Raw genomic sequence first — 26762 nt, forward strand, 5'->3', positions numbered from 1 at the left:
GCATCATGAAATAATAGTTTCTCCTTCCATGTTCTATTATAAAACATGATCAGTTGATCTTGTCTCTAAAAGTAGGGTTGAGTGGAACTCCTTCAAATATATACACAGTGATAATTGTCTTCCTCCTGGTTTACACAAGATAATATCCAGTGAAATGATAAATGTAGACTAGAGTTGGGATGCTAGTTAATTTACTGGTCAATTTGACCATAGTTAAATAGTACCAGATACTAAATGAAGTTTAGAATGCCCTCTAGTAAGTGGCAGCCTACTTTTGGGATTTCATAGTGGGTAATTTAGTAGCAGTAGCGAAGGGCCCTTTACTCTCCAGCCCTGTAGGAAACAGAGCCTCTCACACAATCCTCATGTAGGAGCTGCCATTGCCTGCCCTGCAACTCTTCAGAGTTTCTGCCCTCTATGCTCCTGATTAAGCCACATGTCCTACCTTCCCCATCTGGCTATTGTTTAACTGCAGTGGTCTCTGAGCAGACACAAGAATACAGGATACAAGAGGATGAAACAAGCAAATTCAGGACAGATAAAAGGAAGCAGTTCTTCACACAGCACATAGTTAAACTATGGAATTCACTTCCACACCATTTGCTAGGGAACATGAGCAGGGGGGTGCTGTTGCACTCGTGTCCTGATTGTGGGTTTCCCATCAGCAGCTGTTTGGCCACTGTGTGAACAGGATGCTGGTCTAGATGGACCCTTGGTCTGATCCAGCATGGCTGTTCTTACATTCAAATTTGCAATTCTCTTGATGGCTCAGGCCTAGGGCTGCCAGCTAAACAGACTTGCACATGAGAATAGTGGCTAGTTCTGTGTATAATGTTTAAGTGTGTGGTTGTGAAAGATTGTTGTTCTGAATGCAAACAGTGTGTGCTGTGATGCTTCATAGAACACTCTGTTTCACTTGGACTTGCTCTGGCTTTCCACATAGTGCTAAAATCTGGCAGTGTTGTGTGTGAACTGGGCCAAATGCATGCTTGTATTTTGGTCTCTTAACTGTTGCATGGAAAAGCCAGCCAGTCCACAGTAGAGATCAAGCCCCACCCCCACCACCATTTGAATTACAGCCTGCCATCTCACCCTAGGCAACTTCTCAGGCAGAGCAGTGATTGGGGGCCACCGCTGCTTTTAGGTAGTAAGGACGAGGTGCAGGAGACAAGATTCCACAGCCTCCAGAAAGATAGTGAAACATGCCCTTTGCAGTGAAGATTGTGTTTGGCATAATGTATTGTTCTGTTTAAAGCATTTACTAGCATCAAATAGTTGGCATTATTTTGACAAAATTTGAACGTTTGACTGTTTAAGTGATCTAGTTTGTTGTTGCTTTTTACTTATCAAGTACCAACCCTCCCATAGACCAGGAGTGGGCTGACTTCAGTCTTTCTTTCTTTTCTTTTTTTACTAGATGCCTTGTGGTCTGCCAATGTGTGTTCAATTTACAGAACAAGAGTGCATATGCTGGATCTCTCAACTGATAAGGCGTAATCTGTTTTAGACGATCCTGAGTATGCATTCTTGCTTAAGAACATAACAAGTGCCTTGCTTGATCAGACTCATGGTTCACCTAGTCCAGCATTCTTTGGAAGAATCCCAACAGCCAAAAGGTAGGGGTACACCAGAAATTGGCCGGTGGTCCACTGATGAATTGCATGTTATTGTGTGCTCAACCCTGCTGTACGCTGCAGAAAACACCTTCACTGTACTCAATTGCTTTTTCCTTTTTTGCTCCTCAGATCTGTTTAAAAGACCCACCCCTTTTGCCAGTACCAGTTTTAGTGGATAATTAAAATTGATCTCTTCAAACTGGAGGAATGGCAAATGTGATTCAGTGTAAACAAGTGTAAGTGATAACACATTGCGGCAAAAAACCAATTTTGCATATTACTGATGGGGTCTGAGCTGGTGGTGCTTGACCAGGGAAGGGATTTTGAGGTTGTGGTGGATAACTCAATGAAAACATCGACCCAGTCCATGGCAGCTATGAAAAAGGCAAATTCTGTGTTGGGGATCACTTTGAAAGGAATTGAAAATAAATCTACCATATCATAGTGCAAATCTTTGGTGTGATCATGCTTGGAATACTGTGTACAATTCTGGTCACTGCACCTCAAAAAGGATATTGTACAGTTGGAAAAGGTGCAGAAAAGGGCAACCAAAATGTTCAAGGGGATAAAGAAACTTCCCCATGAGGAAATGCTACAACATTTGAGGCTCTTTAGCTTAGAAAAAAGACCAGTAAGGGGAGACATGATAGAGGTGTATAAAAGTATGCATGGTGTGGAGAAAGTGTAAAATAAGTAGTTTTTGTCCCTCTCGTATAATACTAGCGCTCAAGGTCATCCAATGAAGCTGAATGATGGGAGATTCAGACAAAAGGAAGAACTTCTTCACACAGCAACAGTTAAACTAGTGATAGCCACCAGCTTGGACTACTTCAAAAGGGGATTAGGCAAAGTCAAGGAGAATGGGTTTATTGGTGGCTACTAGTCAGGATGGCTATATATTCCCTTCAGTATTGGAGGCAGTATGCCTCTGTATACCAATTGTTGTCAAACACTATTGCCCTCATATCCTACTTGTGAGCTTCCCAGTGGCATCTGTTTGTCCACTGTGGGAACATAATGCTGAACTAGATAGGCATTATCTGATCGAGCACAACATTGATGTCCTTAAAATGGTCTTGTCACAAGACAGTGCTAGAGAAAGAGCATAAATACATCTCCATGACAGCAATGTTAATGACTAATTCACTGTTTAATTTTCAGTTAAGTCACTTGACTACTAACACTGAAGGTGTACGTAGGACCAGTTTAAAATCTGGTTTTCCTAAGAAATAGAGGCTGTGGGGTGGAGGGCAGAAGTAGCTTGTAATTGTGATAAGTGAAGAAGTTCTATATAATGTCCACAGGAGTCACTCCTTAGACTTTCTATAGTATTCATAAGGAAAAACTTAACATATTTTAAGGAGGGGTTCTCTGTAATCATGAAAGCTGGATTCAATGTTAAACTTCTTACTCAGAGTTAATTCAGATTTAACAGTCCTGGTCTAGTCAATAATGGTTATTAGACTGAGAATGAGCATTGTGCCCAGGCATGAGCACTGTGCCTATTACATCCAAACTAGGAAACTGTGATGTAATTTCACACTACAAATCAGGATCTGAAATCAGGATTGGATCCTGATTTATAGTCCAAGATTAAACCACAGTTTCTCAGCTTGGATATAACAGGAAACAGCAAACCCCAGTAGCCTTCTGTTCTTGGGTGCAGGCACAACAATTGTTCTTGGACTGGAGATTGTTACATCTGAACTGTTCCAGAACCATGCTCATTTACAGAACCCTTTGGTAAATGTTCCTTTTGCATCAAGCTCCATAAAAAATTATTCTTTTCAAATTGTAAGAACTAGTACAGCTGTTTGATTAAATTATCTTCTCCTGAGAGCAGTCGAAACTGATTAAGACCACAATCCTATATACCCTTACCTGGAAATACTTCTGAATAGACATGTATGGGACTTCACTGTAAACTGTGGTTAAACAAACCTCAGTAGTCTTGTAGTCTTCTATCTGCTTTCTGTTTACTCAAAGCAAATGTATTTTTTAAAAAATCACTATTTTATACAGCTTGGGAGGCATTCGCCTCCTCTTCCCCCAACAATCCTGTTGAAACCCTAGTTGTCCTCTGCAATGGAGAGATGAGGCAGTTGACACAAGTGCCGTCTTCCATTGAGCAGATCGCATGTGTCTCCTTGGTATACATTTCAGCTGAAGGCAATAAAGTAAGTAGGAAGATGGCTGGAATACAGATGGAGAGAAAAACTCATGATTCTCATCAAGTGAGAGCCCATTAATGGGCCTACTCTGTGGCGGTGATAGAGATGAAGAAACAGTTCTTCTCCTCTGCCATTGCATTCTTTCAGTGTCATCCAGCAGAGTTTTTCCAAGTGTTGTGGAGCCTTTTGAAATCTGGCCCAGGGGCAGATATGGTAGAATCCTCAGTAGCACTCTGTGACACATTTTAAGACACTTTGAGGGTACAATTGACCATATCTGTCATAACTTTGACTCCACAATTAACGCAGTGTCATTAGTGGTGGTGTCCAGAGCACCATCTGGCGCAGTTTTGTTGGAAGACTTCCAGTAATTGGATCCTGAAAATGTAGACAGGGTGCTTAGTTGAGTCTGGCTTACCACTTGTTTGCTGGACCGTTGCCCTTCAGGGCTTATTAAATCTAGCAGAGAGGAGATGTCTGTCTGAGTCCAGGTGGTTGTAAATGCTTCCGAGAGAGAGAACGAGCAGCCCCAGCTTCCTTTTAAAAAGCCATAATTCTGCCACTCTTGAAGAAACTAGCCTGTATCCAGATGATGTTCACAACTATGTTTAAATTTATTATCTAGATCAGGGGTGGGGAACTGTGGGAGATCCAGGGGCCATTTTCACCCCCACCCACCCCATAGCATTACACAGCACAAAAAGGTTCATATATCGTTTGCACACTAAATTTGATCCTTTTGGTGCTCTGTAGCAGTCTGGATGCCATTTTTTAAATTATAATTCCCTCCCCTATATTTGGGATGGATGGTGGGGGCCGCATGCAGGCCATGTATTGCCAACCCCTGATCTAGATCTTTTTCATTAAGCTTTTAGGCCTGGGTTTGGGACAAAAACTGCCTTGGTTACCCTGTAAAATGACCTTTGTTGTGAAAAAGATGGGGGGAATGTGACAGTGTTGATTCTCTTGGACCTTCTAGCAATTTTCAATACCATTTACAGTTATGTGGGGCAGAAAATTTTCCAGTGCTTTATTTTTTGGCAGAAAATTTTCCTTTTCATACATTCATTAGTAAAGATGAATGTATGCCAATTGCAAATGCGATATTAGGCAAGTTTGACAGTTTCAAAGTTGCAATTAATTTTTCAGGTGATTATCTCTAGCAGGTATGTGAGAGAATATATGTCATTGAATTACATATGTCTCCATGTGAAATGAAATTAATAAGAAGTGACTGTGAAACAGAAGGTGCCCCAACACGTGGAAGATTGAACTCTTTTGAAATAGATGAATGGTTGTCAGCGTATCATGCACAGTTCTTTGGTTGATAAAATTAACTGGTGCGTCAACAGTTTTCAGTACCTTTGTGTTTTTTCTTAAATTTAAACAACATTTTGATCACGCTAAGGGTGCAATCCTATGAATGTTTGGACAGAAAAAAAGTCCTTTTTTCTGTCCAAAAAATGCATAGGATCGCACCTTAAATCATAGAATAGTTGGAAGGGGCCTACAAGATCATTGAGTCCAACCCCCTGCTCAATGCAGGAATCCAAGTTAGAGCATCCCTGTCAGATGGCTGTCCAGCCTCATCTTGAATGCCTCCAGTATGGGAGAGCCCACCACCTCCATAGGGAATTGGTTCCATTGTCGTATTGCTCTAACAGTCAGGAAGTTGTGGTATATTGGGCCAAAAGTTAACATGGGGTACTTTTATTTAGCTTTGTTATTTACTAAATACTAGTAAGATAAACATGCTAAATTAGATCTCTATAGAGCATCAGAAAAAAGTTTCAATGCAAACTGAAAATTCTCTGATGCAAATGATTCTATGCTAATTAACCTAATTTGCACTGGAAAATTTTCCCATTCAGAATTTTCTGGAAAACGCACATCACTGACCATTGATCAAGATATCCTTCTAGAGAGGCTGTCCGGGTTCTGTGTTGGAAGCAGTGTTTGGTGATAATTCCATTCCGATTTTGATGGCTGTTTCCAGAAGGTGGTGCTCAGGGATTACTGCTCAATCCCTTGGCAGTCATGCTTTGGGAATCCCCAGGTTTCCATTATTCTTCCGCTGTTATTTAACATCTACATGAATCTGCTGAGAGAGCTTATCCGGAGATCTGGTCTGCAGTGTCACCAGTATTTGGATTGCACCTAGCTTCAGCTCTTTTCCTCAGATGCAGGTGAGGCTGTGGCTATCCTAAATCAGTGCTCGAGGGCAATAATAGTCTGAATGAGGGTGAACAAACAGACTCAGTCCAGACAAACTCAGGGGTCTGTGGTTCGTCCACCCAAGGGAACGATGGTCTGCCTTTTCTTGATGAGGTTGCACTTCCCCTGAAGCAAGGGTGGGGACCCTGTGGCCCCCCAGATATTGTTGAACTCCCAACTTCCATCAGCCCCAGCCAGCATGCCTGGGAGTTGGAGGTGAACAATATCTGGAGAGCCACAGGTTCCCTACCCATGACTTAAAGAATCAGGGTCACTGGCTGGGGGTGCTTATTGAACCAGCATCGTCATTAGAGGCTCAAGTGACCTCTGGCATGAAGCACCTTTTGTCATTTTCAGCCTTACCTGGATGGAGATAGCTTGGTCACAATTACCCATTACCCACAATTACGCATTCTCCAGTAACCTCCTGTTTAGGTTATTGCAGTGTATTGCATGTGCGTCTGCCTTTAAAAACAGTTCAGAAACTGCACTTGGTTTAAAATAGGGCTGCAAGATTGTTAACGGAGGCTTTTTTTTTTTTAATCACATGTAGTTTGTCAGCTGCACTGGCCCGTAGTCTGTTTCTGGGCCCAATTTAAACAGCTGTTTTTAACCTTTAAAGGCCTTAATAGTTTGGGGAAAGGTTTCCTGAAAGACCACCTCTCCCATATCTACCTTCCAAAAGGTTAAGTTCTTTTTCAAAGGACTGGCTCCAACTGCCCCTGCCAAATGAGGTGAGGCAGGTGACCACTAGCAAGATTTTTTTTTGTATGTTGGCACCCCGGGTACACAACAGCCTCCCAGAGAGGCTTGCATGGTGTCATCTTTGTGATATTTATGTATCCAATCGCCTAAATTAATGTACCATTTTCCACAGAGTTACCAAGGTAGTGAACATACAGTGGCATTACCATCAAATGACAACAATAAAACATAACAATAAAACTACATAATAATGAATAAAAATTAGAAGTGTGGAATATATTTCTTACATGGTTTTTCTTTCCATAATGAGTGAAAAAATGGGAAAAACACATAACAAAATTTGGTGGAGCTGCTGAGGTAAGTTAAATAGTTCAATCATTATCAAGAGGCTAACCAGACCAAAATAAAAAGGTGGAACCATGGCTTTGTCTCACAGCATGATTTTAAAGATCCATGAAGAAAGCTCAAAACTAAACCAATGAATACCCATAGAGACTTGAGTTCAGGGAACAATTATATAGCCGCTCACATAGCGTTTACAATTGTGCTGCCTCAGGGAGTCCTACCTCCTGTTTTGAGAACTATAATGAGTTAATGATACTTTTACCTTATAATTTCTATCTCCTGGATGTAAATTGTTCTAATGTCTGTGCTAAGATTGGGAGTGCATTCATTATCAGACTTAAAGAGTTCCTCAAAATTAGTTATAATGAAGTTCCTTCAGACTTTGTTAGAACTGGTTAACACTCAAAGACTGGAATCCTGTGCACACTTAGCTGGGATTGAGCTCTACTGAACATAGTGGGTCATACTTCTGATAAACATGTATAAGATTGCACAGTAAATTCACATCCAGTGCTTTCTCTTATCTACATAGGCCTAGATGCAAGTATCAAAGTAAAGGAAGATGAAGGAACAGGCCCCTAAGCTTCACATTGAGTTTAAAGTTCTTGATGGGAGTTCATAGTGAAGCAGAAAGCTTCTCCCCCCCCCCCCGCAAAAAAAATTCCCAGCTCTCCTAATGGAGAAGATCAGCTGTATAGCCTTTTATATTGCATTCATTGGAGAAGGCTGAGGGCTTCACTATACCAGGCTTTTTATTCTGCATTTTACTGGGGCTTCTGCTTCCAGTTTCAGTGCAGGATTAAAGATCAGATCCTAACATGGGCTGACACATGCTGCAAGTTCTCTGCAGCCTTGGGGCGGAGAGCAAGCCGCGAATCAGAGGGTCTCCGAGGGATCCAAGTCGCTCTCACTCTCTGCAAAGCGGCATGGGGCTTCCTTGCTGTCAGTTGTTTACGGGGGCGGGGGCGCTGTCTTCCTCATCCCCTGCCAGGTCTGTGCTCGCTTTGAGCCTCTCCTAGCATAGCCAAGAAAACTCCTCCCAGACCAGGTCAACAGGCAGACACATTGGAGGAAGGGTAGCGGGGGTGGAGAAGGGCAGTTGTGATTTTCCTGCTCTGATCCAATGGCTTCTCAGGCTGTGGTTATAGCGCACAGTTACACATGGCCATTAAAGTGGATTTATATTTAAATAGTGCATTATTATGTCTGATCTTTTTAAAAATCCGATAAAGTTCAAAAACCACTGGATGTGTCCTGGAGGCTGACAATGTGAAAAGGACCCGCAGATTCCTGTGAGTGACCCACCAGGGCTGCACAATAAAAGTCTCCTGTGAAGGAGCCCTGAGAGGAGTCAGTTAATCAGCCTTCCCCAACCTAGTGCCCTCCAGATTACAACTGCCAGCATCCCTGCCAATTGGTTTTGTTGGGTGGGGGTGATGCAAGTTGTGGTCCAAAACATTTGGAGGGCATCAGGTTTGAGGAGGCGGCTGTTGATGCCCCTGCCTCATGGCCCAAACTGAGAAGGCTTAATGCAGCCTTCCCCAACCTAGTGCTTTCTAGATGTTTTGAACATCAGTTCCCATTAGCCCCAGCTGACACAGTCAGTGGTTAGGAATGCTGGGTAGTGTAGTCCCAAAAAACTGGAGGGTTGGGTAAGATTGGCTTAATTTCTCCCATTGTTGCCCATCTGTGTTTCTCTTCACATGCAGTCCTCACACTGAGCAGTGCATATCTACTTAGGCCCCAGTTTTGATTTGTTGTTCTTAGATTATTGCTAATAACTCATTTACTTATTAGTTATTAGAAATTGTGCTTTCTGATAAGATAGCTATGGCCCTAATAAGTTATTTAGCATAATTTACAGCTTAGGTGCATAGCTCATGCGATAGCCCGCAATTTTTGAAATGTGAGTAGAATATCCTCTGTGGTGTTTTCCAGTCTTATAGCACCCTCTCCTGACTATCTTCCTATATTACACTGTTTTGGAAGATGGCTGTTCTGTGCAATTCCTAATAGAATATTATAAAAGTAGACGTAATAGGTTTTGAGGGCTTACTAAAAAAAACCAGTGGAAAATACTGAGTAAGGGAATAATATCAAATTTATTTTCATCATTGTTGCTTATGAAGTTGCTATCCTGCCTTTCTAAAATGTGATCGGGGTGGCGTGCAGATGTTAAAACAATAAAGTAACAAATACCATCTCAAGAAAAAACCAGAAAGCAGTGACACTTTAAAAGCACCAGCAGTAATACATCCTTAAAAACAATATCCTGAAAAAACCTGCTGAAAATGAAACTGGGTTTGCTGCTTGGCTAAAAGCAGGTAGCGATAGGTTCATATGTAGCTCTCTAGGGCAGCTGTTCCAATTCTGTGCACCACAATGTGGAAGGCCTTATCTCTGGTGTCCCACCCCACTCCCCACACATGTCAAACAGTAAGGGAATGCAGAGAAGGGCTTCTGAAGTAGAACAAATTTCTTAAGCAGGCTCGTGTATTTTCATCTATAGGACAAGACTGTGGGAACTGTGTTTCCACGTGTACACATTCTGTCACCCTCATCTGCAGCTAGGTTGACCTTTTGGCCAGTCTTCCACTGAATAGTATAGTTGATGGTGATCCCCTCTTCTTCCAGGGAACACCATCAAGGTTACTCACAGGGTGGAGGGGTTGGGATGATACTCCTGTCACTGTTTCCACACAACTGATGCCACTTTAGGACATGGTAGTAACAGCTGCTTGACTTTCCAGCTGGTTAAGCTCAGTGTGATATTACGTCATACCTTTGTCCATATGTTCATGTGAACTTGCATGTATACAAGTGTCATCACAAACACAGGATTATGGAGATTTTCCCCATAAGTGTGGTGTGCACACTGTTGATTGTGTACCATTCTCCAACAAAATGGAGGAAATTAGCTTGACAGCTGAAATCAAGTATTAAGAGTAAATTATTCAAATTTCATTTTACCATAAATATTTCACAGAAAACATTGCTTTATTAGTATTCCAACCTCCTAGCATAAGGGTAGGCAATGTGGTATCCTCCAGATGTTTTGGATTACAACTCCATAATCACTGATCATTGGCCATAGTGGCTGGGGCTGATGGAAGTAGTAGTCCAAAACATCAGGAGTCCATCAGGTTGCCTCTCCCTACCCGAACTAATAAATTAACATACTATTCCTAATACCAATAGAAGAGAATAGAGGAAGATGGAGGCAGGGAATTGGCACTTGCCAAATAAGCTATGGGGAGGATGCAAGGAAAATGGTGAGACAGGACTTGGGAAGCTGTACACAGGGAGCATGAGCGACATAACAGATCAATGAAGGGACAGAATGGATAGATCCATAGAAATCTAATGAGAAGGAAATAGAATCAGAGTGGGTATTTTTACCTTGTTTCAGAGTAAAGGGAACACAAAGGACCTTCCTTCCTGGTTAGTCACAAATACTTGGAAGATCACAGAGAGCTTCTGATTTAAGCTTTGGTTACAATTCAGAAATAGGGCGGTCACCCTTGGATACAAGACCACGCTGTGCATAGTGGTCTGATACAAGCAAAGGCTCTGAATGGGGAAACTGAGTGGCTGCCTGCACTGTTATGAGGGACCTGGAGCCAAAACAGGTGGTTTGCAAAAATAAACTGTAGAATGTGGGTGCGTGGGTGGTTGTACTTGATTCTAAACCCTTGTAACAACTTCAGCACAAAGCCCAAGACTCCCAACTTGTTTACCAAACCATTGGACTCAAAGTCAGCATATCATATGGGGGTCACAGTTCTTATATGGCCCAGAGCACATATAGAGAAATAGAATCAGGTCACAGGGTGGGCTGTGCCATGTATGGAAGCTAGTTAGAGTCTCCATGGGTGCTTCACCAGGGGGTGAAGCACTATCTGGATATACAAGAAAATGGATCTGTTTGGACAAACGACACAGCAGGGTGGTTCAAATGAAGGAGGAAGAATTCTGGCCTTGCAAATATGGGCTAAGCATCAGAGTAGAATGGGGAGAGTGCCAGGAAAGGATCATGAGGATAAGGATTCAGAGCCAAGTGAAGGCCAAGTGATTCCTAGAGCTGTGCAACACATACTATTCATGCCGCCCCACAGTGACGGAATGTGCTGAAAGGGGGCGGGGGGGGGGAGATGGGGCATAAAAGTAACCTGCTAAGGCAAGCGGAGTCTGAAAGCAAGAGGCAGGGGAAAGATTGGGGGTAATAGTAACTTGCTAAGGCAAGTGGAGCATAAACCTGAAGGATCGCCGACTATGGGGCCAGGGCCAGTGAATGGAGAACAGAAAAACCAGAACAGCTGGAGGTGGTGCTGAGGATCACTGCTTTTTGAGCAGGTGGGGGCAGAGAGGAGAGCATAGGTGGAGGTGGGGACAGGGAAGTGCCACTAAAAGCTTCGGGGGGGGGGATGTTTACACTGACAACTTTCCATCTACAGCCTGCAAAAGCTGACAAAACGAGTCACGCCGGGCCCACTCAACAGACCAATGGCAAAAAGGCCTTTGCTGCAACATCATCAGCCTTTCCCCAAAGACTCTTGGGGTAGAGTTGTGTCATGAAGGCCCCTGGATTACATGCCAGGTGTGGGTTGGAGGACTAAAGGAGAAGAAGCCATGGGAGGCTGCAGGGCACCCGCTTCTCTATTGGCAATAATGTGGTATAGAAAACAAACAACCCACTGTGGCTTATTTTCAGCATGGCTTATCGTGATGTGCGAACCAGCCCAATGTCTGAACAGCCATTGATAGGCCTTTCACTATCTAAACCAGTAGCCATCACCATATCTTCTGGTAGAAAATTCCATAAGTTAATTAGGCATTTTGTGAAGAAGATTATTATCAAAAAGCCTGAGACCACTTTCATCATAGGGGGAAGGTGCTCTAACACCTTGATCATTTTTATTGTCCATTTCTGCAGCTGTTCCAGTTCTACACAATCCCTTTTGAGATGAAGCAACAAGAGCTATATTCATTACTCTAAATGCAGCCCCAGCACACATTTATTTAAAGACATGATAACGGCGTTTTGTTTTCAGTCTTTTTCTTAATAATGTTTAATGTTCTGTTAGGGCCACAACTGCTGATGGTTTGGGGTGCCTCGTGCATACATGCCAGGCACTCACGTATATGCATGTACACACATTCCCACACACATCCCAGTGATTCTGATATAGATTGCTCTTTCCTTGCTGCTATTAGATGTGGGAAAAGAGTGATCTGTATCTCTGGGGGGGGGGGGGGAATATAAGCGGTAGGGAAATCAGTGGGAGGAAATTCAGCAGCAGGCTGGTCAGGGCAGCCATGAGGGACTGCATGTTGTTCACCCCTGATCTAGACCCAAATCAATCTGGCCTCAGTTCTAGTTTTGGGAGAGAGGTGGCTTTGGTAGCCCTAGGTTGTTGACTTACAACAGCAATTGAACAGAGGGTGTAAAACCCTCTTAGTTCTGCTAGACCTCTCATCAGCTTTTGATACCATCAACCATGGTACTGTATCACCTCACATGGATGGATCTTGGGAGCATCATTTTATGATGGTTCTGGTCCTTTTTCAGAGGTTAGTTTCAGAAGGTGATGGGTATTGGGAAACTTCTGCTTGACACTTTGGTCTGTGGTGTCCCACAAAGTTTCAGCAAGGTTCTACCTTGTTTATTTTACATCTTCATAAAACTGCAGGGGGAAGTTTCTGGAGATTTGGGTTGTGTTGTCATCGGTATGTGGATGACATACAGCTCTATCTGCCCTTTCCAACTGATTCCAAGGAAGCAGTTGATGACCTAAACCAGTGCCTGAGGCAGTAATGGGCTGGATGAGAGCTTACAAATTGAATCTTAATGTAGAAAAGGCAAAAGTGCTCTGTTTGGAATGGAGGTGGGGTGGGTGGGAGAGTACCTTCTGATGCAAGGATTCAGCACTTCCTTGGAAAGATAACGTTCACAGTCTGGTGGGAGTTCTGGACATGGCCTTCCTGTCTGGATGCTCAGATAGCAGTTGTGGCCTGGAGGCCCCTTGCCCAGCTTAAGCTGGCATGCCAACTGCACCATTTTTGGAAATCAAGGTTGGGCGACTGTAATTTACTCTCCATGGGGCTGCCTTTGAAGAGTCTTCAGAAGCTTCAGTTGGTCTAGAACGCATTAGCTAGGGTGCTTGTGAGCAAACATCTGGACTGGTTTCTGGGCACAATTCAGAATGCTGGTATTACCTATAAAGCCCTTAAAAGACTTGGGTCCAGGGTGCCTAAAAGACCGTCTCCTCCCTTATCATCCTGCCTGTGAACTGATGGAGAGGGCCTTCTCTGCATCCCAACATGAGTGGATGTTAGGTTAGTTGGGACATGTGAGAAAGCCTTTCCACACCTCAGTTGTGGTGCTGTCTTCTTTAGAATATTTATTTGGCCCCTCTTTTTAGCTTCCACTCCCTGGTGAAGACAACTTTGTTCAGTTAGGCTTTTATTAACTGACATCAGCTGACTGTGATATTTTAATTATCTGCTAAATGGGGGATCAGCCAGTGTTTGTTTCTTCTTCCCTACAACCTGAAACCATCTCAGTTCCTGGTAGAGCAGGGATAGGCAACTTGGTGCCCTTCAGATCAGCCCCAGCCAATGGTCAGGGACTGTGGGTGTTGTAGTACAAACATCTGGAGGGCATCAGGTTGCCTACCCCTGTAATGTAGAGGCAAATTTGAATGTCTGCAGCCTCTTCCCACTTCCCATCTCACAACTATAACCAAATGCAAACTCCATGGCTTGAACATCAGCCACTCCTCCTCCCCCCTTTTTTTTGCTTTCTTTACTGTCTTGCCTGATGAAGATTTCTGGAGAAATCAAAAGCTTGCACAATATTTTGTGACCTTTGAAAGTATTACAGTGATAAAGATTTTTTGAATTTTATTTTGGAATTTCTTTCATACACATACTCCATCTGTCCATTCCTCTATCCAAACCATTGGGTATTCACACACCTATCAATCCATTAATTAATACACAAATTCACAGCCATCCAAAGATGGAAACTTCAGAGGGGCTGTTGAGCTCAACCCCCCTCTAGTTTTCCCCCAGTGGGGCTCAGTGCCCTCCCCCCAGCTGCCATTGACAGGTTTATGTGATGGCCCCAGCTGACTCTTCTACCTTGTCTCAATTTCTACAGCACCCGCAGTAGGTATACTACAGGACACTAGCAGAGTCAATATAATTCATCAATTCTTTTAGGATTCTCCCTATGGCAAAGGGAGTGTCTCAGAAAAAATGCAACTGCCTTCCTCTCTTCCACATGCCAGATGCTGCCTACCAAATCCAAGGGATACCTGGTCTGATTGGGCAGAGCCCCAGAGGGGAATCCACCTAACTTTGAGTGCCTGTATCTCTTAAAGAGTGTCAATAATAGCCATCAAATTTAGGAACACCCTGATCTGCATATGGGTGAATTCACACAGCATGGCAATCCACCCTGCAAAATAAGCCACGCAGTATGGGTTGTCATCCAGTCAACCCATGCTGAGCCTGACAGACAAATGGGTTCACAGTGGGTTATTCTCCCCCTCGTTCCCCTTTAGTCTCCCTGCCAGCCCTGGCAGGTATCCCAGGGAACTTGCTGGCAGATTCCATCTTGTCTGCTGCCAAGTACCCCCCCCCCCAAAAAAAAACACAATTCCCTCCCAACATTTGTGCAAATTGGGCCCAAAAAATATTTTACTATTTTTCCTGCCCTGGTAATGTGTGCAAATGACCCTGTGTTTTTGTTGGTGGTGGTACACAACTCCGACTGCCTAAAATGGATAGGCTTGCCTTGTCCAGAATCTTGTATGTTTTAGCTGTCAAACATGCAGGGTAACTGATAAGAGGGGGCTGTAGGTAAGCTGATTTTACAGCCTTTTACAGTTGACAGGGTGTGTGCGTGTGCACAGATCACACTCTCAGCAGGGTGATCCCACGGTTTTAAGTATTGAACTTTTGGGGGTGCCCTGCTTAGAAAACCCACTTGCCCGATTCCCCAGAATGTGTGCTTCATAGAGAAGTACATAACACCCCATTTTTGCACCTGTTCCCCTTAGCCATGCCTATGTTTGACAGCTGTCAAAGGTTGTCGCAGTTAGTGCAAAACAGAGAAAAGGGGTGTGGCATGTAGATCTCTGTGGAAAAAGTCTCTTATGAAAAAGAGTTTCTATGGAACATACAAGGTACTGGAGAAGGCAAGCCTATCTGTTTTGGGCAGTTGGAGCTGCACACTTGCGCAACTCCAAAAATAATAATATTAAAATATGGGGACATTTGCATATATTACTGGGGCTGGCAAAAAAAAAATCAGCCCTATTTTGTGCAAATGTCAGCCTGGAAAAAGGGGGGTTAGTGAGCAAGTGACAGTCCCTCCAAAGTGCTACTTGGGCACCATTGGAGGAGCTATTATTTGCTCATGGGCAAGATCACACAACAAGAGGGGCAGGGGTTTCTGCTGCTCTTGCCGAGCAGCTCACTCAAGATGCCCACCACAACCCATGGTGGGTTGGCAGTGCCAAGTTTGGACAACACACCAACCCATTGTGGGTTAAAGAATCTCCCAAACAAGCTATGGGTTGTTAGGGCAGCTTGTTGGCAAAGCACAAGCCATCATGTGGGAATCGGTCCAGATTCACATGACATGACAACCCACCATGGCTTGTTACCCATGATGGGTTGTCATGTCATGCAAACCCAGTCATTCTTGTCTTTTCTCAAGGGCACCAGCCTTATCAGAGCAAGGTTTTATTTGCTGTTTTGTTTGGTTGGTTACTTGGGGGATGAGGTTGTTGGGATGGCTTTTCTATCACAGCTTTCCACCCTGCCCTTTCAAAGCGTCCCTGTCTTGCTCTCTTCTCTCACCTTTTGAAAGTGGCCTTTTTCAAGCTCTGTGCAGCCTTAGCCTCTTGCCAGAACAACTTTGGACTCAAGGGGTAGAGCCACCAAGGGCCACATACAGCAAGGCTGAAGGCCACATAGACAAGAGCCCTATCAGACAAATAGTTGGCAACCCTAGTTAAAACACAGATTAACATGATACTGACAGCTGATAAGTCAGGTTGACAGAACAGATTATCTCCCCCCCCCCTCTCTCTCTCTCACACACACACACACACACACAACCCCCATGCATCACCAACATTTCTAGAGGGTTGGGGGAGCCTTCGATGTAGATTTGAGGAGGATGGGGAAGTCTTGTTGCACAACCAGAAGTCCACTCGTACAATGTTGAATATTGGTTCCTAGCTGATCAGAACTGCAAAACCAAGTATGAATGGCTGGAACAGACGGAGTGGTGGATAGGAGGGCTTTGCTAAGAGACCAGATCCATTTCACTCCTCCTCTCTCTAAACGGTTTCCATTCCAGCTGGTCAATAAGGACCACTTCGTAACTTTTAAGCTTTGGTGCCTGTGTTTGCAGGTTTTCTTGTTCCCCTCCTCATTATTCTTTTCTTTCATGTCATATATTTTAGGTTGTAAGCTGGTGGGCAGGGACTGTCATATTTTTATGATTTTGTGTAAGCTGCTGTGGGAGCCTTTTTGGCTGAAGAGTAGGATGAAAATACTGTAAATAAATAATAGGAAAATATTTAATAAAGATTGGAGAAGAGAAAAACTAGATTGGACTGGAGACTCCACATCTGATTTGCAGCCTTACGATATTCAGATGTGTAAATCATTTGACTAGCGTATACTTTTGAAAAGCAAGGGGGTGAACTACGCTACATATTATTTATATGGGCACATCTTTTACTCTGGGCAAATTAAAGCATGCAGTGATCTCCTTTCTGTTCTGTACACAAATGGTTAACTGTATCTGACCCATGTTTAATATTGTTGCTTTTGCTTTGCAGAGTGCCTGGTGGAGAATGCAATGGGATCAATAGCATGTCTGCGGAGAGTGGCCCTGGGACAAGACTGAGAAATTTACCAGTAATGGGGGATGGACTTGAAGCTACACAAATGTCTGCAACACAGGCCCAGGCCCAACCCCAACAAGGCAGTACTGTAGCCACTAACCCACCTCCACCAGAGACCTCAAATCCTAGCAAACCCAAACGCATGACCAACCAACTACAATATCTGCTCAAAGTGGTGCTCAAGACATTATGGAAACACCAGTTTTCATGGCCTTTCCAGCAGCCTGTGGATGCTGTCAAACTAAACCTCCCTGTAAGTATAGCCTGAAATGAAGAAAAGGAAAGCAGTGTGTTCAATCATAGGTGGTGTGAGAGAGCAAGGGGTAGGATGGTTATGGAAGATGAGACAGCCTGAGGACCCAACCCAAGATAGAAAATAATGTGTGTGATTTCTGGTTTGGGAGTCAACAGGAGAGGAGTAGAAATGCTGCTTTGTGAGGCCTGAGTGAAATTATACTGGAGAAAGTCAACACAGAGTGTAAGTTTCCTTCAGAGGTTCTGAAGAGACTGGGAATAGGAATAAAGAAAGCATGGCAGTCACCCGCGGTTCTGAAGTACTGGACAGTATGGAAGCAGAGGGCAACAAATGTATCCACAGTAAAGTGAGGGAAGTAATGAAGGTAGATAGTATACAGTTGGCATGGTGAGGAAAGAGAATGAAGAATAGGAAAGGGGCAATATATGTTAGGTTCAATGGACTGGATTTCACAGAAGGATTGTTAGAGTGGGCGGTGGAGTGGAGATGCTATTTGACATGTCCATCCATATCTCCACTCTTCCATTGCCAGTCCCTGACTTCTGTTCCTGTCATGTCTGTCTGATGTAGATCACAAACCCCCTGGGTAAGAGCTGCATCATTCTGGGCTCTAAACCTAGTAGCACTATTAGTATTAAATACATGTTTAGTAGTAGGAGCAGTGTTTTGCTACAGAAAGGTTTTGTAAATTGCTGTATGGCAATGCTTTTATTCACTCACTGCTTACCTTGTATCAAACCTAAATAAGTGCTAGATATACCCATCCTATTTTGATGGGCATTACCCTTTTTTTCCCCATTTAGAAGTAAGTTGACATCATGGAGGCTCCCCCCGCCCCATTTTTTTAGCTCCTGCTCAGGGTGGAGCAAATTCCAAAATACAAGTGGCTGAATAGGAGCCTCACCTGTTTACTTGTGAGTAAAAAAAGGGACGGCTAATACTATATATTTAACATATTGTTTAGTTTGACCCTTAGAACTATAAGGATTATTTCCCTTTAGTTTTTTTACTAAATGAAATATTTAGTGAAAAATAAATAGAGATATTACGAGGGGTATACATATATGGGGAAGAGACAGCTTTTGGGGTGCAGGGGAGTTTAAGGGCTGTGAGAGCTTATTAGCATGGCATGCCAAAGGGGTCTTAAGAAATAGTACATATAAGCGGGGGTAACACTGTAGGGTTTAAGGGAGCAAGTAGGGAAACAATAGGCACAGATTCATTGTATGGATCTAAGCTTATTAGAAGCAATACATATATTAATAAGAAATTTTTATTGCTCTTTGAATTGTGTGAGTCCTTGTATGTAAATGACCAGTCAAATGTTATAAAAAGACAAAGAAGAACAGAGATTGTATTTTCAGATCCCCCTTGTCCAGAATCAGATTTATTTATTTATTTATTTATATCCCACCTTTCTTCCATTGTGGAACACAAGGTGGCTACATGTGGTTCCCAGGTGGTCTCCCCTCCAAGCACTGACCAAACCCAGACCAGCTTAGCTTCAGCACAGTGGCTACCTCATGTGCCTTCATACTATGCCCTGGATATTGCCATTTCAGAGCTCCCTGTGTCTAGAAAAGAGCAAAGTATAAAAAGAGCCATTGACTGCAGAAAAGAAGAACTAGGACCACCTTGGAACAAACAACATGCATCAGCAATGGGATGGGACTATGGAAATAAGATGACCTAAAAGATGATGTGGTCCAATAAATCTAAGAATTTTAGAATATGTATTAAGAAGGAGGTCCCAGTACGCATGACCAAGAGATGGAATTCAACCCTGCCTTGTATGTGAAATGAGATACTAAGGGTGCAGTCCAATCAGGATAGGCGGCTGCCTCCGAACTCGGAGGCGACCACCTATCTAATGCAGGGCAAGAGCAGCGTGGAGGGAATTGTGCCCTCCGTGCTTCAGCCACCCTGCATTCGTGGCTAGACAGCCGATTTCGGCTATCTAGCTATGGGAAGTCGGCGGGGGGGCGGACGACCAACAACACAAAGGAAGAGTTGGAACAGCACTTCTGCCCGTCCCCAGGAACACCCCATTTTCCCTGCTCCAAGCTCTTACAAGTGCGGGGCTAATCCGCGCTGCCTACGAGGCAGCGCAGGAGCGGATGGAGGTCAGTTCTCAGGAACTGACGTATCCTATGGCTGTGTAGCTGCTGACTAGTGGCCATAGGATTGCGCCCTAACCGTATCAGTTCTTGCAACTGTGCTGTAACAGAAATATATTTTAAATAATAAGCTGTGCTCAAGGACTCTCTAGATGAATTTGATTGTAGTAATTTTGTCTGATCCTGGGCAAATGAATAACGTTTTGATGGAGTAACTTCTTCAGCATGGAAATGGGAGACTGTATTGGTATACCTAGTTTTGAGAAAGTACTTTCCCTACTTTTCCTTTCCTCCTTCTTTTCTCTTTGAATCTTTGGCAGCACTGTTATGCCTTTGTAGTGTGTGTAACTGGTAACATCTCTTTTTACTTTGTTTGGTCAGGCTTGGCCAGCTAGGAATTTGCAGGGTGGGGAGGGACAATTCCAGTGGACCAGCTGCATCTTTTGATAGCCTATAGACACTAATCTAGTTGAAAAATCAGGTTGAAACCATCCATGTGGCCTCTGGGCATTATTAGTTCTGGTAGGTGGGTTGACATGATAAGCCAATGAGATAAGTTATCACTGGGTGATACGTTAAGGCACTTGGTGGGCTATCAGGAGATCTCATGATGTATTGGGACTGGAATAATAGCACTACTCAGTTTGGTAATCTTTATGCTAGATGGTTATGGCTTTGGAGTGTTTGCCAGTGTCTTTGAATGAGCCTGTGTTGTTGCTGGTGCAGGATACTGGACTCCTTTTAAGAATTGTGTGATCCCCTGTTTGCCTATCATTCTTACTTACATCATGAGGCCTGATCCACATAATTACTATATTGTACAAATATTCCTGACCAGGAGCTGTTGAAAATCCCATCCAGTCACATTAGTGTTACCAGAAGTACTATGGTTAAAGGGCTGGGACATTTCTGGACTCAAGGGGTAGTATTCAGCATTAGTCCAATGTTAGAGCGGACCCACTGAAAAAATAGGTCCTCTCTAACATTTCAATAGGTCTTCTCAACATAGGACTAACATTGGATGCTAGCTATGGTATATCTGAGTTTTTAAAGAGCCAGAGGATATTAGTGATGTCTGTTGGTACACTGATGTATAGTCTCCAGGCCATGGTTTCTGTCCTTGAACAGAACCGTTAAGATGGAGGCAATCTTGTTAACCATGGTAGAATAAAAATGTTTGAGCACATCTACATTTTAAAATAGCCCTAGAAATGAGCTTTTAATAAGCACAACACATGTCAGTGAAAATCACCAGGGTAGGGATATGTCTGTATTCCGACTTCACTCGGTCAGATAATGAGGTAGTAGATGGATCTGGAACCCTGTAAGTATGTTCTGTATTATGCCTAATGAAGTACTGCGTCAATATTACAAAGACTGTGTGATCCAAGTATTGAGGTCACTATTAAAACAAATGTTTTGATGTAACTGGGCTGGAAGGCAAGCAAAGGTTGGGTTGGGTGTTTTGAGAACAAGCATTCTAATCTAGAATTTTTCTATAAACTCAGTTATATATTTTTGGTCTTGGCAAGAAAAAAAATCACTTGAAGATTATGGTAGAGTGGCAGTAGGCTAGCCCAAAGAAAAGCTATTCTTTTTAAACTAGAGGCTAGTGCAATAAAACAGGAGTAATAACATTAGTAGCCTACTGTTGTTAAAGACTGCCAGTAGGAAAGATAATTGACCATCTAATTTAACTGCTTGTCTAGGAGGAAAGCTATTGGAAGGTATTATGGCCTGAAACGGGAATATTTCCCAAAATGGAAAATATTCTTGCTATAAAAGGCTTACTCCATGCAGATTCCACATTTTGTTTTAGCAGAGCCATCTGATGAACAAAGTATTGGTTTCTCTTGCAAGAAGTAACTAATATTCTTGAAATTTGTGCTCTGAAACTTGATCTACCTCACCTAAAATGCTCTTGTAAATCCAAGAGAGCAGAGGAACTGAAGGCCAGACTAGGTGGGACATGAATCCATGATAAATTGTTCTATGTCTTTTTCTTTGGTTAAAAGCAGCTACAGAAGGGCAAGGGGTTTGAACTGGGAGCCATATTCATTCCCCCAATAGGAATCCCCCCTCCCTGAGATTGCTATTAGCCACAGAGCAGGGGGGAAAGAGAGGTCTAATATGGGTACTTGGCAGGGTGGGGGGCATCCTCTGAGGAAACAGCATGGAGTGTGGGAGAGGTTAAACCCCATACACCTCATACACAGCCTTTCCTCACTGCAGCTGCTTTTAGACCTTTTTTTTAAAAAAAAAAAAACCCAAAGAACTAATCTTCACGGTTTTAAGCATTAGGAAACCTAGGAAGAAGGTTTTGGGGAAAGGATGTTATTTCTGCCTGCAGAATAAAAAGGCACCAGTGCATCTGTGTAATTCCTGAGCATCAAATATTGGATGGTAACTGATTATTTTGCTTTACAGTGGTTTTGATTTGAATGCTTTCAGGTCTAAGATTATTTATCTTGCAGACATTGTTACAAAAATACGTTGACATTTTAATGTCTAGAGTTGGGATAGATAAAAATTATATTTGTTATGTTTTGCCCCTGAAAAGATTTTAAGTAGTGGGCTTGATGAAGTCTTCAGTTGCCATACTTAATCTTCTTTTCCACAGGATTATTATAAAATTATTAAAACTCCTATGGACATGGGAACAATAAAGAAACGCTTGGAGAATAATTACTACTGGAATGCTCAAGAATGTATCCAGGACTTCAATACAATGTTTACAAATTGTTACATCTACAATAAGGTATATTAATTTCATAGATTTGGGCTTGCAAATGATGTGTTCCTAAATTGTTGCCGGATTCAGATCTGAATTTACCATATAGGTCACACTGTTTTCATGTTTTTTTTGGTAAAGTTTAAATTTACATAAGCAACATTTCTTCTGAAGTTTAGACTTTCTTTAGGAAAGATGCAACTATTCTTTACTTGTCAGCACTGTTTTATTAAAGGCATTTCAGTGACTATCTTCTGTTCTTAAAAATTTTGGCTTATTTTTAGAAATGAAAAACAAGTGACTGAATCACAACAATGCCTATTTTACTCTATGCTTACCTAGGGTTTTGGAGAACCAGTCTCCTCCTTCAGTGGTTACAATGTAACAAAACAGAAATTTTAGAACACTCTTGCATAAAAGACCAAACAGCATATAGCACAACATCATGGACAATATACAAATAAATACATTCACATCTACAAATTAAAATAAAAAGCATAACATTCTATTATCAAAAGCATAAAACCATCCTCCAACATTAGAAATGCCAAACCACCAAATAGTTTTTACCTGCGCTATACATATCAACTTCAAGAAATGACCATTAAGCATTTACTAAATTCCCCAGTCATTTTTATCTCTCAGTCCTACAGGTGTATATAATCAACATCCAGGGCTCTTCTGAAAAGTCATCACCAAATTTTTCACACTCAAGTTTCCCAGGAACTATCTCTAAATGCTATTTAAACAAACAAAAAACAAATCATATAAAAAAGAAAAAAAAAACAAAGGAAGGATTTGTACCTCTACATTCAACCCTCCTGGAGATAAACTACCTAATTCCAAAATCCACTGAATTTCTTTTCTTAAGAGCATTTTTTTTTTCGTTTTCAAAGACTGTCCACATGCAGTTGATCCTGTTGTTTACAGTTGTTTTCCTGTTTCTTAGAAGTGCATCCCATAGCTGGGAGGCTGCCCTCTGTAAACTATTCTCTACCAGCCCATAGAAAAAGGGAAAGGGCTGTAAGTAACAGGATCAACTGCACATTGATCATAGAATAGTAGGGTTGGAAGGGGCCTACAAGGCCATTGAGTCCAACCCCCTGCTCAATGCAGGAATCCAAGTCAGAGCATCCCTGACAGATGGCTGTCCAGCCTCGTCTTGAATGCCTCCAGTGTGGGAGAGCCCACCACCTCCCTAGGTAATTGGTTCCATTGTCGGATTGCTCTAACAGTCAGGAAGCTTTTCCTGATGTTCAGCTGGAATCTGGCTTCCTGTCACTTGAGCCCATTATTCTGTGTCCTGCACTCTGGGATGATCAAGAAGAGATCCTGGCCTTCTTCTCTGTGACAACCTTTCAGGTACTTGAAGAGTGCTATCCTATCTCCCCTCAGTCTTCTCTTCTCAAGGCTAAACATGCCCAGTTCTTTCAGTCTCTCCTCAGAGGGCTTTGTTTCCAGTCCCGTGATCATCTTTGTTGCCCTCCTCTGAACCCTCCAGTTTGTCTGCATGCTTCTTAAAGCGTGGTGCCCAGAACTGGACACAGTACTCCAGATGAGGCCTAACCAGTGCTGAGTAGGGGGGAACTAGTACTTCCAGAGATTTGGAAGCGATGCTTCTATTAATGCAGCCCAAAATAGCATTTGCCTTTCTTGCAGCCACATCACATTGTTGGCTCATCTTCAGCTTGTGATCGACAACAGTTCCAAGATCCTTCTCGCTTGTCGTGTTGTTGAGCCACGTATCCCCCATCTTGTAACTGTGCATTTGGTTTCTTTTTCCTAGGTGCAGAACTTGGCATTTATCCCTATTAAATTTCATTCTGTTGTTTGATTATGTATCCAGTGCCCTTAAAAGTAGCATCAAGTGGTACTGGTTTCTTTCATGGGGGATTCCAGGTTTCTAGGACAAACACTTGTTCTCTTTCAAACACACAGGAAATGTAAAAGACGTGGTGGTTAGGAGTGATTTCCTATAGAAGGGGGACACTCAGCCACAAGCCATTCTGGGAGTTCCCAGTCCCAAGGCCATCCCATGTGGCAGATGTGTATACTGTAAACATACAAGCAAGATGGATTTTTTTGTTAACCAACAGAATGGAAAGTGGTATACTTTAGAAAAGTTTACAAACTCTGGCAGCAGTAATGTTGTTTATGTAATTCAGTGTCCTTGCAAGAAAATGTGTGTAAAACCTCAAGGGCCCTCAAAGGAAGAGTGGGTGAACATTTGATCAACAGTAGGAATGACAGGGAACGGTCTCCTTTGATTCAAAGTTTCCTTGAGAAAAATCATACCGTTTCTGATGTGAACTTTTAGGCAGTGGAAAGAATGCAGTGTGAAAATGAAAAAATGCTGTTAAGAAAAGAAGTTAAGTGGATTTTGGAATTGTTCATCCAAAAATCTCTGGGAGGGTTGAATGAGGAGTTACAACTCCTTCCTTTGGTATGAGTTTTTTCTTTTCTGTTTGATTTGTTTTTTGTTTGTTTAAATTACATTTTGAGTTAGATAGTTCCTGGAAAACTGTGTGAAAGATTTGGCTTGACTTTTGAGACGAGCCCTGGTGATTATATGCACCTGTTGGAGTGTGATATAAAGATAGTTCACTGGTAATTTGTTGCAGTTGATATGGATAGTGCAGGTAAAAACTGATTCATGGCTTGCATGCCATTGGTGGGTGTTTTTCATAATAGAGTGTTATTCTATTGGAATTTGTAAATATGAATGTATGTATTTGTATTTTGTCCATGGTGTTGTGCTATACGCCATTTGGCTTTTATGCAAGACTGTTTTTAAATTTCATATTTTGTTACGTTGCAAGCAGCCCCTGAAAAAGGAGACTTGTTCTCCAAAATGCTGGGTGAGTGCACAATAAAACAGGCACTTTTGTGACTCATTCACTTGTTTTTCTTTTTGGGATTGGAGAGCCTCCCTGTTGTTTCAATTAGAAATAAAATTAAAGAATGACAGTTTTGCTTGGCAAATGCTGTGAGTAAACCTTTACATGGAGTAATGTAAATGTATCACATTGGTGAAAAGTAGAAAACATTGGTTCTGCAATGTGAGTTCACTGTATTGAGTTTCTGAAAAAGCCAGTGATAGTGCATGTTTTAGAGTTTTGACTGTAGAATGAAAATTTGAACAAGTGCTATAGTGATTCCCAAGTGGCAGTGATCAAAATGCAATATTCTTGAGGCAATATTGCCCGCCTGGATTTATAGCCTCCCAGTGCAATCTATGGCCCTCCAGTTGTTGGTAGACTCCAATCCTGATCAGGCCCAACATGACCAGTGGTCAGGGATAATGGGGGTTGGAGTCCAACAACATCTGGAGGATCACAGGTTGCCAACCCCTGCTATAAACTAATGATACAAAGAAAGTGGGAGATAGAACTAGAAAAGAAAATATAGAGGTAAAAGGGTGTTTGGAACACAAATGTATCCATAGGGCACATTCGCACATCTTGCTAAGCCACCCTGAGAAGAAGCCACATTTTGAGATAGATAGTTCCTGGGAAACTGCGTGAAAGATTTGGCTTGACTTTTGAGAAGAACTCTAGTGATTACTCTCTGCGGGAGTGTGATATAAAGTCAGTTTACTGGCCATTTGTTGCAGTTGATATGGGTAGTGCAGGTAAAAACAGTTTCGTGATGTCTGCTGTCAGACAATCGCCCACTCATTGTCTTCCTGTGGCTTGTTTCTCCCTCATTTCTGCAGGCCACTGCTGGCACATATCCCTATGGCCTTTGCAGCAGAAATCCTTGTTTCCTCGTTCCCTACCTCAGCAACATTTCTGCAATTTGTCCATGGAGGTTGCCCCCTGACAAGGGAAATCCCCCCCCCCCCCCGCGCCTGATCATCTTTGGGGAGTAATGTGTGCTAGTGAGCAAACACCTAACCCACCGTAGCTTATTTTCAGGAAGGCTTATTGTGACGTGCAAACCAGCCCATAGTAAGTAGGTAGGGGGTTTTATGCTGAATAGATCCCCTCTGTGGCTAATCACTGAAATGTTTATGTATGTAAATCAGGTACTGACCAAATTTGATTTGGAGAAAGTAAAGTAGTACCCAAAAGTGACTACATTGGACACAGCATAGGATAGGATGTAATGAAAAGCAACCCAAGGCCTCAGACATCTGATGGAATCGCAGCTTCTGTTTACAAACGCTTTGTGATACATGCAAAAAGCTCAGAATGCTTTTCAAAGTTCACATAGACAGATGTTTGAAGGAAGCAATACATGCATCATCATCACCATAGCTTCCAACACATTTGTGAAAACCCAAATGCAGATGGCAAATTAACTGCCATTTGTCATACTATATTTCTACATTGTTACACAGCTCCAAAATAGTTCTACGTTCGTGTTGATATCTCCAAATATCTTAAATTAAATATCTTTAATTTCTTATTTATTCAGCCAGGGGATGATATTGTTTTAATGGCAGAAGCTCTAGAGAAACTTTTTCTGCAGAAAATCTCTGAAATGACCCAGGAAGAAACTGAGATCGTTATAGTCCAGACAAAAGGAAGAGGACGTGGTAGGAAGGAAGCAGGTACTGATACTTGATCTGTTGTTCGTGTTCCCAGGTTTTCTTCTTTATTTTGAACTAGAAAAATGCTTGTTCTCATTATGTGTGTGTGTGTGTGTGTGTGTGTGTAGGGAAAGTAAATATATA

General features: G+C 42.5%; 1 protein-coding gene across 8 annotated transcripts in view; it reads left to right on the forward strand.

Annotated features, from left to right (window-relative positions):
- Positions 1-26762, forward strand: part of BRD4 (bromodomain containing 4) — a 128398-nt gene that overhangs the window by 40566 nt on the left and 61070 nt on the right. For 3 of the 8 annotated variants that reach the window (XM_084838406.1, XM_084838408.1, XM_084838407.1), the window contains exons 3-7: positions 1418-1616; positions 1746-1852; positions 16915-17233; positions 21974-22111; positions 26504-26639. In XM_084838406.1, coding sequence (XP_084694532.1) covers positions 1824-1852; positions 16915-17233; positions 21974-22111; positions 26504-26639 — 622 coding nt within the window. In that variant the 5' untranslated portion in view covers positions 1418-1616; positions 1746-1823. Of the gene's footprint in view, positions 1-1417; positions 1617-1745; positions 1853-3638; positions 3794-16914; positions 17234-21973; positions 22112-26503; positions 26640-26762 lie in introns of all 8 variants that reach the window. The other 5 variants (XM_084838410.1, XM_084838412.1, XM_084838411.1 and 2 more) reach the window with 3 other exon arrangements.

The sequence above is a fragment of the Heloderma suspectum genome, chromosome 2 (genome assembly GCF_057233095.1).
Source record: "Heloderma suspectum isolate Gila_16-S chromosome 2, 16-S_ref, whole genome shotgun sequence".
Lineage (NCBI taxonomy): Eukaryota > Metazoa > Chordata > Lepidosauria > Squamata > Helodermatidae > Heloderma > Heloderma suspectum.